Below are 11005 nucleotides of genomic sequence, written 5' to 3'. Positions count from 1 at the left end.
CAACATTCATATAAACTAATTCATGTCATTTCAGTGAGTCATCATGGTTGTGCCCTGAGTCCTCTGTTGCTTCAGATGAGGCTGATCCCCATGGATTTACAAACACACACAAATACATGTCATATACACATTCAAGTCACTTGTTTTAAATAAAAGCTTCTATTTTAATTCAGTTTTGGTCTTTATTGTTGACCTCAGTACAGCGCTGCTCCTGATGTCGGACTCACCCCGGCGTTCAGGAGCGTCGTCACCACGTTCTTCCCCGGCAGCCCCTGGATGGTCGCCCCTTTGCCCGTGGTCTTCTGCACCACGATGACGTTCGGCTTGGACGTCATGGGGATGGTGGTGATCTTGGTGGTCGTCCCTGCAACAGAAGACGTTCCCTTCGGTCACGGGCGTCAGACAGCGGCGGCGGGACGCAGGCCGGTCTGAAGCCCGGACTCACCGGAGCCGATGTTGCTGCTGATGATCTTCCCGCCCAGCGAGGCCAGGGACTTGGGGACCACCGTGATGATGCTGCCACTGGTGGTTTTCACGTAGGTGGTGCCGCCGCTGGAGGTGGAGATCCTGGCGCCGATGTTGGGACTGATGGTGGGTCTCGTGTACGTGGCCTGGGAGGCTGAACGCACAAACACGGGGTTTAATGACCTTCACTTAGCCCTGTCGGATCTTAGCTTTCAGTAGTTTGGACCCCCACCTGTCGGCTGGGTGACCAGCTTGGTGGTCATGATGGTGCCGTTGCTACTGACGACCATGATGGGCGAGGAGCTGCTGCTGGACAGAGCCACAGACGACGGTTTGGGCAGGATTTTACTGGGCTGCACCTGCTGGGTGATGATCTTCACCCCTGAGGACACGAACAAACAAAGAGACCGATGACGATGCAGGGAAAGAAAAGGAACGAAGAAGATCTAGAGGTGGAACAGGGAACCCTCACCAGACTCCTGTTTGATCTGGATGGTGGGTTTGGCTCCTGGAGGGGTGCTGCTGGTCTGGCTTGGAGTCACGCTGGACGCTCCTAAAGACGAACCCTGCTGCAGATGTTTAGGCGACTGCTGTTTGGGGAACTGAGCCAAGATCTGGGTGGGGGAGCCCACCAGGGTCTTCGGCGAGGGCAGCCGGGCTGAAGCCACCTTCACTCCGGCCGAAGCAGCACCTGGAACAAAAAAAACAGATATGAGGTGTTAATCCTAGAAAACAACAATCTGATGCTCGTGATCTTTATCCAGAATGATGTTTTCAGGATTTATTCCACATCATGAAGGCAACCGTTTGGTCACAGATGTTCTTCTATTTAGATGTTTTTTTAATCAAAGTTCTGTATTTAAGCTTTTGTTTGCACACCTGACCACCCTGGCGTCCGACTCTGAAAGCACGCTTGATTGTTTCAAGAAATTTAAGCGAGCAAAGAGAGGAAGATGCAAACCATTTGATTACCTCAGAGAAGACCTTCAAATTAAAAGTCCCTGCAGTTATTACCTCCTCTATTCTTACCAGTTTTAGCTAAATGCAGGCATCTTTCTGGCAGAACCAGATTTAATCATCTTTTAGACCTTAAAGCTTAATTTAAGTCTGGGTTTTATAAACAGTTCAGATTCATCTGCTGCTCTGGGATTTAATTTAAACTGTTTGAACACTTTAAAGCAGGGGTGTCCAATCCTGGTCCTCAGAGCCACCATCCTGCATGTTTTCCTTGTTTCTCTGCTCCAACACACCTGATTCAGAGGTTAAATCACCTCTTCATGTTCTGCAGAAGCCTGTTAATCACCCATTGATTCAGATCAGGTGTGTTGGAGCAGAGGAACAAGGAAAACCTGCAGGATGGTGGACCAGAGGACCAGGATTGGAGACCACTGCTTTAAAGACTCTGACTTAATTTCTTTAGGCCTCTGTTTCCTGGGTGAGTAGGGTCCGAGCAGCGAGGTGAAGTCAGGATGAAGAACGGGATCTTCTTCACCTGTTAGCCGTCGGTAGGAACGAAGCGTTGGCCTGAACCACCTCAGCAGGGAGGGAGGTCACCACACGGTTTACAGTCGTTAATCTAAACTCTGATGACTCACCACTCGTCAGACGTTTGTTTTGTTTCTTTTTATGACTTTAAAAACAAAAATGTGCGAACCAGTGGACCTACATGACGCCACGGTCGACATGACCACCGACGGCGTGGAGGAGACCACCGTGGTCACGGCGACGGCGTTGGAGGCGGCGCTGGAGCTGGCGGGGAAGACCACCGTCTGCTTCTGGGTGGGCATGGTCAGAATGGAGGTGGAGCCCAGCTTGGCGGCGGCGTTGTTGTGGGCGTGGGACTTGGACAGGATGTTGGGCACGAAACCGGAGCTCGGCGAGGTCGTCACGATGATCACCTGATGGAACGGGAGAGGTTTAACTGTGCGGGACAGACGCGGTTCTAACGACAGCGAGGCTGCGGCGCCGCTCACCTTCTGCGTGGCGGTGCTGGTCGTCTGGATGGTGGGTTTGGTAAAGGTGATCTTGACGGGGGACAGGTGGGGCGGCAGCGAGTTGGCGATGCTCTGCATGATGTTGCTCATCTTGGGGCTGCCGCTCACCGGCACTGTGATGTTCTTGGACACCGGCGGGGACGCCTTGGACACGTCCTTCAGCATCACCGGAGACGAGCTGGACGAGTTGGTGCGTCTTCGCTTGCGAGGCTTTTCGTCGTCGTCGGAACAACTGACGCCTGCGAGGAACACGGCGTTACAAACGGCGTCCGGAGCAACACGAGGGAAATAAACCAAACATTACATTAATTCAATCAGATGAATGTTTTGATCCGTAAAACCAGAGACAGTTAAACACGAATTTCCAGAGAAAAAAATAATCCGGCAATAATCTGACACATCTGGAAGCTGCTGCTCGGTTCACAGAAACTTTGAACAGATGCTGCAAGATTAGACACTTTTTTTTTTACTATTTCTGTGTAAATCCGGTCGTCTCGTCGCCACATGAAGCCGATAAAAAACGCGCCTCAGACGCTCATTTAAACCAAACCTGCATCAGATTTCTGCTGGATGTCAAACTAACCAAAACCCAGATTCTAAAAACTGGGCCAAAAAGATCCAGAGATGTAATAAAACATGACAGGAGAACCACGGGGAGATAAACTTTGTAATTAGGCAGGACTGTAGCGCCCCCTTCAGGACAGCGATGAAACAAAAGACACTAAAATGTTTGTTCACAGTTTTGACTGTGTGAACGAAAAACAAGAAGCTGGTTTGGTTTTTATTTGAATAAAATGATTCAATCATCTGTATCTGAAACTAAAATCAATTTTTAAGAATTAAAGTAGAAAACTGGCTCCATTTTTGTCTTTTACCTTCAGTTTTTAGCTCTCATTCTGTTCCTTTTAGTCAGAATTTGGCTCATTTTAGCTCCAGCATCTGTTAGCTTTCAGCCTTTACACGTTTTCACTGCTTGGTAACTTTCCAAGTTTTCCCAACAAACCTTTATGAGCTCATTAGCAACAACATTAATTACATTTTTTATCTTGATTATGATCTAAAGCTGAAATAAACCCGATTATGTTTCTATAAAGTAAAGTATTTATCGACAGCAAACTGTCGTTTCCGTGAATCTTTTAGCGCGCTGCGGGCGAAGCTCACTCTTCACGTAGACCGTGCTCCCGCTGGGCAGCACCACCACGTTGGACGAAGGGCTGGCCGGCCGCGGGGACTTCACCGTCGCTCCGACGAGCCCGCCCGACGCCGTGGCGCTGGTGGAGGTGGAGGTGGTGCTCGTGTAGGAGTAACACACAACCACTGCAAACACACAGGCACACACATCACTGACGGCACTTAAATGCACCGTCAGTTTGATACGAATAACAACGTCATCTAAACCAGGGGTGTCTAGTCCTGGTCCTCCTGGGCCACCGTCCTGCATGTTTCAGATGTTTCTCTGCCTCAGCAGACCTGATTTGAATCAGTGAGTGATTGAGAGGCTTCTGCAGAACATGAAGAGGTGATTTAACCATGAATCAGGCGTTCTGGAGCAGAGAAACCTCTAAAGCCCTCAGAGACCCGGACTGGACACCACTGATCTAAATCCTTATAATCATCTCATAAAGATTAAATTTCTTTTCGTTCAGGATGATTAATAAAACTGTCCTGCAGTAAGAAATTGACTCTTTTCTTCAAACGTAAGCGGGAATCTGAGCGTACCTTCTTTGTTCCCGGTTTCAGCCGGCAGCAGAAGAGAGGCGTTCTGATTGGCTGTGACGCTGGCCACGGCGTTGGCGGTGGCTGTGAACGCCGTCTGAGGGACCAGCCTGGGCATCAAAGGAACGAGCCGGCGTCCTTCGATGGACCACTCAGACGAGCTGTTGGGACCCGACATGCTGAAAAAGACGATCGGCACCGTCAGAACGGCGCCCAGCAAACTTCACAAACACAAAGACCGGAACCGTGTCAGGCGTACTGATATGCGATGGTGGTGAGGCGCTCATCGTTGACGGCCCTGCGGACTTCTGCTCGATGCCGCTCCGTCGAGATGCTGAGACGGGAACCAGAAAAACACTTTTCAAATAAAGAAAACAGATAAAATTGAGGCACGTTCATCTTGGCTGACAGCAACTGAAAAACAAATACCCGAGAATTTTAGTGAGCTCTGCCAGCAGATCCTTCTTATCCTTCGTCAGGTCTCCTTGGGCTCGCAGGGCACTGATCACGCCTGCGTACGCCTCCAGCTCTGAGGACAGAAACATCCAACATCAGGAGGTCCACGTATCTGGATTTAATGCAATCAGATCTGGTTTATCTGAATCTGCAGCTCTTACCCAGCTTACGGAGAATCCTTTTGCACTCGTCCCTTCCCAGGTCGAGGATGGTGGGCCACACCACCGGCATGGTACCAGTCAGCACCGGTTTCTCCAGCTGAATCATTGGCTGAAAGGACAGCGAGCAGAAACGTTAGTCCAAAACTGGTAAAAATATTTCTGTAGGTTGACCCAAAGTGCTGCTCTACAATACGGGTTTATTTTAAAGAATGCAAGTCTCTTAAACAAAACAAAAAATAAACTTTCCTGTCGTCAGAAAAGTGTTTTTACTGAACTACGTCCTGCCCAATACCTAAAAGTTGACGTCGTGATAAAAACATTTCATTGTCTGAAAGCATTTGAGCTTAAATTAATGTAATACTCGAAACAAACCAGCTTTATTTGCAGATTTGTAGTTTTATGAACTCAGGAGGGATGGTTTGTTGTAACCGAATTGGCGATTGTTTATTTAATTCAAACTAGGCAGTAGAGTCTTTTCACAAACCTGTTCTTAAATAGGTCAACAGTTAATTTGCTTAAGGTTTTATGTTAAGGCCTGTCATCTAGTTTACTTAGTTTAGATTACTGAAAACTAAGTTCAGGTTTATGAATAAACATTATAAGAAGCTATGCTAAAATCCTACTGGCTACAGGTTGTATTTGTACACAACTTAACATAAAAGGATTTTAAACAACCTAATGCAGAACAGAAAAACACTCAGCAGCTGGGCCTTAACCAAAGCAGAACAAGGCCCAAAGTCATTTTTATTAAATTCAAATGTTTTCTCAAGCACAACTTTAAGGCCGAAAAAGACAGAAGGGTCCATTAATAACAAATATACTTGAGTTTATCTACCACGGTCAAATCCGCGAGCACAAAACAAAAACATATTTATAATTATGCATTTTCTGAATGAAGTTCTGCCACTGCAGGGACAGAGCAACGTTCAGCTTCATCAAATCCCCGATCCACTGCAGGAATTGTCAGTGGAATTTACTGGTAAAATATATGATGTAATATTTAACGTGACAGCAGGAGAAAGCTCCGAAAACTGCTGGAAATCCGAGCCCAGAACCAGCTAGCTGTTTCTATTATGAACCGACTCTTACCATCCGTTAGCGGGACAACATCCAGGCCTTTCGTGGATCCGCAGTCCAAGCAAAACAAATGGAGCATTAGGTAGTAAAATGTTGTTCACATCGTGTGGCGATTTTCCAGTAAAAGCGCGAAAAAGAATGCAGCTCAAACTGATAAAGTGATCCAAAAAAATCCCCAAAGATGCGCCAGTGTTTATGTTGTTAGGTTGCAGCGGCTGGCCTGCGGATGGAGGTTTCTTCTTCCGGTGAGGGGTTGTTTTTTGTCGACATGCGCAGTGCTGCCCCCTCCCGGTGGGGGACTGTACTGCACAGCTCCGCGGCTAACTTAGACACACTCTCCTGATCTTTTAGCGATAATTTATGCACAAATATTTGCTTTTCGCATTCTAATTGACAATTTAGCAGAGAGTCCAAAAAATTTTAATGAGACGTTTTAACAGAAAACTCTGTTTCTGACAGCTGCTGAAGTTGTCGCTAAAACGCCATCCGCTAGGGGGCGCTGTTTCGTCAGAGGTGGCTTCATCAGCCGAGTTTCTTGAACAAAAACAAAATGTCCGCTAAAAAAATTAAGGTAAGCTGCTTTTTACTCTAAAAGTGTTTCAGATCAGATTTAAGTTAGGTTTTAGAAATTAAACAAAATCTAACTGGATAATTAAACACTTTATCAAACTGTTGTGTAGCCGTTCAGTGGTAAAACTAACATGCTAAGCTAAAGCGAACAGGCTAATTTGATTAAAATGGCAACTTTATGTAAAATAAACAGTGTTTAAATTGTGTTTTGATGTTTATATAAGTTTTGCAGTTGATGGGCTTAGATTCAAAACTGCATTTTGTTTTAGTTAAATTGTCATTTAGTGATAAAATTTGTGGTAACAAGAAAATAAACTTACTTTTAGGGGGGATTTAAAGGTAATTACGTTGAAAAACTAATCACTGTTATTATAAAAATATTGATAAGGGTCGTTCAGTGTTTATGTTTGGCTCTTTTAATCCGTCATTACCTTTATTCAGTAGTTTATATAAAGGATTAAATTCAGTTTTATTCAATAAAAAACTTTTTTGAGACCTAAAAAGTCACCTAAATTATTCTTATGATCACAAATCGTAACAATAACAACAGAGTGACGAACCAGATATACAAAAAATAGTGATATTTATTAATAATATATAAAAAATAGAATCTTTAGCTTGTTTAAATGTTTTTTCTTATTAATGGAAGAGAAACAAAAGATCTCAAAGTTGTTTTAAAAGTTTAATTTTTCATGTCTGGGAATGAAATTGGCGTTATTTTACTCAGGAGGGGCTAAATCTAAGAGTTTAGTAAAATCCGAGCAGTCCGTGAACGCCTCTGGATAGAAGGTGGGTTTCTCGTCTTTTTTTTTTTTTTTTGGGGAGGGGGCTCCAAATCGTTTCCTTTTTTCCCCCCATCTGCATCATGCGGCAGAGCAACAATCAGATCTGTCCGAACCCATCAGCCGACATTCAGGCCAACATTTGTCCCGAAGGATCCGTCAGAAACCCGAACCCAGGCCGAGCTTCGACTCTCCGCGGACGGACTTTGACGCGACTTCCCCCCCGCCGGACTCCAAGACAAAACTCGGAGGCTCGTCATGGAAGCATTTCCTGAGGAAAAAATGAGATTTGTCCCCATTTTGAAACTCGAAGGTTAGATGAGGATGGGAGAGTCGGAGCCGAGGAGCTTTTAAAGTTTTTCCAGATGCTGGGAACTGAAACAGTTTTCACACCCAAAGAGGAAAACTTTCTGCTGGCTTCCACTTTCTGCTCGGATTTTCACAGAAAACACTTTAACCTTTGATTTATTTAATGCTGAACTTGCTCTCGGACCTCTTTGAGACCAAATAGATCAGCTGTTTAGGTTTAAAACAAACAAAAAGTGAGACTTTGTTATGAAAATGTTATTTGGGTGAAATTCTTCTGAACCTCAGAACAAGGGAAGCCCAATGAGCGGCACACAGCCAACACTCACTGACAGGTAGGAAAAAGACATTTTATTCTGCCTTTAAAGGCTTTTTTCTCATTTTGCATCAAAGTTAAGACACTTAAGGAGCTTAAAATTAAAGTTTTTATTAAATAAACACACTCTGTCCTCTAACATCTTAAATACATAAAATCTATAAATGTCAGCAGCTGGAACAGTTTTCCTTTATTTCTGTGAAACATGAGTTTGTCCGGAATAATTAGCTGCTTTAGTTCGGCTCATTATGAGTAGCTAATATCTTACCTGTTGCTGGCAGCTTTTTAAAGTTTGCAGAAATAGTTTGTTTTTCTCTCAGTGCTAAGCTAGTCTAACAGATTGACAGATTTAATCACTTTGGACAAAAAACAACCAAACAAAACAGTTCATCCAAAACCTTTTACAGCAATTGTCGTTATATTTTATGAAATTAATCCTGTTTTTTGTGTTTTTAAAGATGGAAACAAATCACTTTAGGCTGAGCAAAATATTGTATTCCAATAAAATTATTTTTAGTAACAGAATGGCAACACGTGTCCTGCAACATGAGGCTAGAGTATTAAATTAAAATAAAACAATTGCTTTATTTATTTAATATTTTTATGTAGACGGTAGGAACATTCCTTTAAAGACTTTATGATCTTCTTGAAAACCGTATTCTGCTGTTTCCATTAAGAAACTTAAACTAAAAGGAATCTTTTGTCTTAATTCCTAAAAAGCTCATTTTGTTACATCCTTTGCACGACTTGCATGTAAATTTTAAAGATTATTGCTCAAGCTTGTGTTAAAAAATGGGGTGTTGTTGCTCGGTTTCGCTCAGCGCCAACTCCAGCAGTGATTAGGTCACATCTTGGACGATGTTCAAGCGCCTCCACGACGGGAGAATTCAGTTTGAGACGCCGTTTTACTGATCTCACGCGACGTTTTCACCTGCCGGCCTCATCGCGGAGATCAGAGCAGAATTCACACCGTTTCCTGGAGAATATCGGGTGGTGCAACGCTGCTTAAAAGACGCATTTCAGTTGGAAAAGCAACAAAACAAAGTGAAGTTTTTGCACAAACCGTCGAGAACTTCTTCAGGAGTTGTTTTCACTGATGGTTCCAGGGAAATGAGATGTTATCGGACTCTCGTTTGTTGATTTTTTTTTAATGTTTTTCTCATAGTGGTTTACAGAACCTGGATGAGAAGATACCGAACATGACAGTTTGATATTCATACACTAGATTTAAAAAAATAAAAATAACCAAACCAAACCAAAAGGACCCAATGACTGCCTGTGGTTTATCCTTGGGACCTGATATGAATCTGCTGCTCTTGCAACAGTTTATTGTAAGCTCAGTAATAACGCAGCCCCTAGCGTGCAGCTCTCCACTTTATCTCTCTGGAAGCATCAGTTCTTGTATCCTCATATCAAGATGTAAAGCTCCGAAAGACAAAGACCTGAACAGAGACGAGGACAACGTGGGTGGAATTAGCAGAGTTCGGCTTTAAAATCAGAATTTACTGGATAACTCGTTTGTACGTGGACGGGAGCTAATAAGTTGGTGTAGATTTACAGCCAGCCAGGACTGGTGGCAAATAAAACAAAAATAAATAAAGTAAAGCAACTGGACTTGTGTCCTGTAGTTGTAGACAGAGGCACAGATCTGGTCTGGTTACATCAGGACGACTTTCACCGTGGACCCGGTCTCTTATTTCAAATATAACAACAGTTTTTAGACAGAATCGTGGTCATGCCGGCAGACCTAAGGGTGCGTTCACACCGGCCCTGTTCAGTCCAATTTAATCAAACTCCGCTTCATGTGGGGAGGTATGAACCCGCCATCGAACTCTGGTCCACCTAAAAACCTCGATCTCGGTTTGGTTGAAGCGAACTCTGGCGCGGTTCGAATACATATGTGAATGCAAACGGATTGGAGACCGCTCCAGAAGCAGGAAGTGGACTACAGCATAAGGCCTTCTGGGTAAATAAACCGAAACAAACGCACGTTTCTACCGCTGGCGGGAGAAACGGCTCGTGGTCAGACGTGGAGTGAAGAGGAGACAAAACAGAAATCCTAAATTTGACGCCGCTCCGTTTTTGTTTCCTGTTCCAGAAGAAGGAAGTTGCGCTCAGTGTCTTCTTCAGAGGTTTTCGTGTCGTTTCCTTCAGTAGTTCTCGGTGCGGCGCCACCACAGGCGGGGAGGGGGGGGGACAGGTCGCTCAAAGGGTTTGACTCGATCGACTCGGAGCCGCAGCAGCTGAAAATGGTCGAACCGAGTCTATCAGGTGTGAATGCAGCCTAAGACTGTTACAGACTGTGACCGTTCTCTACATGGAGGAAGTGGAACAGAGAACCCTGAACTCCTTCGAAGGAACAACAAGACTGGGAAGTCGAAGCGTTCACCGATGTCGACGCTGTCGCCAACTTCCGGTTCACCAGGGAGGAGGCGAGCGACGACAAGCTGCCATGTTTTGGACTGTTTGGCTCCTGGGAAGAGACGGGAGGTCTACAGGACAGATCAGAACTTTCTGTTTGACTCTCGCCACCACATCGTCAGAACTCTGCGCCGTCGGGCCTAACGCGTCCCCCACGAAGACAGGAGGGACGGAAACGGAGCGAGAACACATCGAAAACGCTCTCCGGGCGCGTGGATATCCCAACTGGGCTTCAAATTAAAAAAAAAAACAAAACCATCTTCATCCCTCGTGTTGCTGGAGAACACGAGAGACGCAAACACGACGTCCCGGTCCATTTCAAACCCAACAGGACTCTCGGACAGATTCTGGTCCATCCCGAGGACACAAACTGAGCGTTGTGGTGTCTCCAGTTCAGACGCATGGACAAAACTCAGCTGCACCTCAGGGGTAGGGGACAGTCTTTTGAGGATGTCCCAGACTTTCAGCTTAGAGCCAGTGGTTTTACCTGTAATCAACACATGAACAATAATGAGCCTCCATCGGGAGGGGAGGGAGTTTAAGCTGACGTGTAACAGAGAGATCTGTCTTTATATTTCCTCGTTCAGTCGGGAAACTTTAAACGAAGTCGGACTGGATGTTCCTGCAGAGAGAAGGAAGGAGTCACGTTGAGTCTGTTATCACATTTCTTCCAGAGGCCATTTTTTTTTTCTTTCAGTCCGATGCAGTCAGACATGCTCAGATGATCCCAGCTCCCCCCCG

The 11005-nt window shown here is 45.0% G+C and overlaps 2 protein-coding genes across 3 annotated transcripts in view; one reads left to right on the top strand and one right to left on the bottom strand.

Annotated features, from left to right (window-relative positions):
- Positions 1 to 6110, bottom strand: part of emsy (EMSY transcriptional repressor, BRCA2 interacting) — an 18554-nt gene extending 12444 nt beyond the window's left edge. For both annotated transcript variants that reach the window (XM_017429188.2, XM_017429189.2), the window contains exons 1-12: positions 5882 to 6110; positions 4793 to 4901; positions 4605 to 4704; positions 4435 to 4509; positions 4179 to 4354; positions 3621 to 3776; positions 2439 to 2698; positions 2132 to 2363; positions 938 to 1156; positions 698 to 847; positions 446 to 619; positions 228 to 364 (exon numbers count right to left, since the gene is read on the bottom strand). In XM_017429188.2, the coding sequence (XP_017284677.1) occupies positions 228 to 364; positions 446 to 619; positions 698 to 847; positions 938 to 1156; positions 2132 to 2363; positions 2439 to 2698; positions 3621 to 3776; positions 4179 to 4354; positions 4435 to 4509; positions 4605 to 4704; positions 4793 to 4901; positions 5882 to 5884 (1791 nt within the window). In that variant the 5' untranslated portion in view covers positions 5885 to 6110. The remainder of the gene's footprint in view (positions 1 to 227; positions 365 to 445; positions 620 to 697; positions 848 to 937; positions 1157 to 2131; positions 2364 to 2438; positions 2699 to 3620; positions 3777 to 4178; positions 4355 to 4434; positions 4510 to 4604; positions 4705 to 4792; positions 4902 to 5881) is intronic.
- Positions 6111 to 7263: 1153 nt separating this feature from the next.
- The window catches only part of arhgef12b (Rho guanine nucleotide exchange factor (GEF) 12b), a 37284-nt gene continuing 33542 nt past the window's right edge, over positions 7264 to 11005 (top strand). Inside the window, exon 1 of the mRNA XM_017429182.3 lies at positions 7264 to 7862. Within this exon, the coding sequence (XP_017284671.1) occupies positions 7831 to 7862 (32 nt within the window). The 5' untranslated portion in view covers positions 7264 to 7830. The remainder of the gene's footprint in view (positions 7863 to 11005) is intronic.

This window comes from Kryptolebias marmoratus, linkage group LG13, assembly GCF_001649575.2.
Source record: "Kryptolebias marmoratus isolate JLee-2015 linkage group LG13, ASM164957v2, whole genome shotgun sequence".
In the NCBI taxonomy this organism is placed as follows: Eukaryota; Metazoa; Chordata; class Actinopteri; order Cyprinodontiformes; family Rivulidae; genus Kryptolebias; species Kryptolebias marmoratus.
Note: the sequence above shows the minus strand (reverse complement) of the source record. Positions and strands in the feature narration are given on the sequence as shown.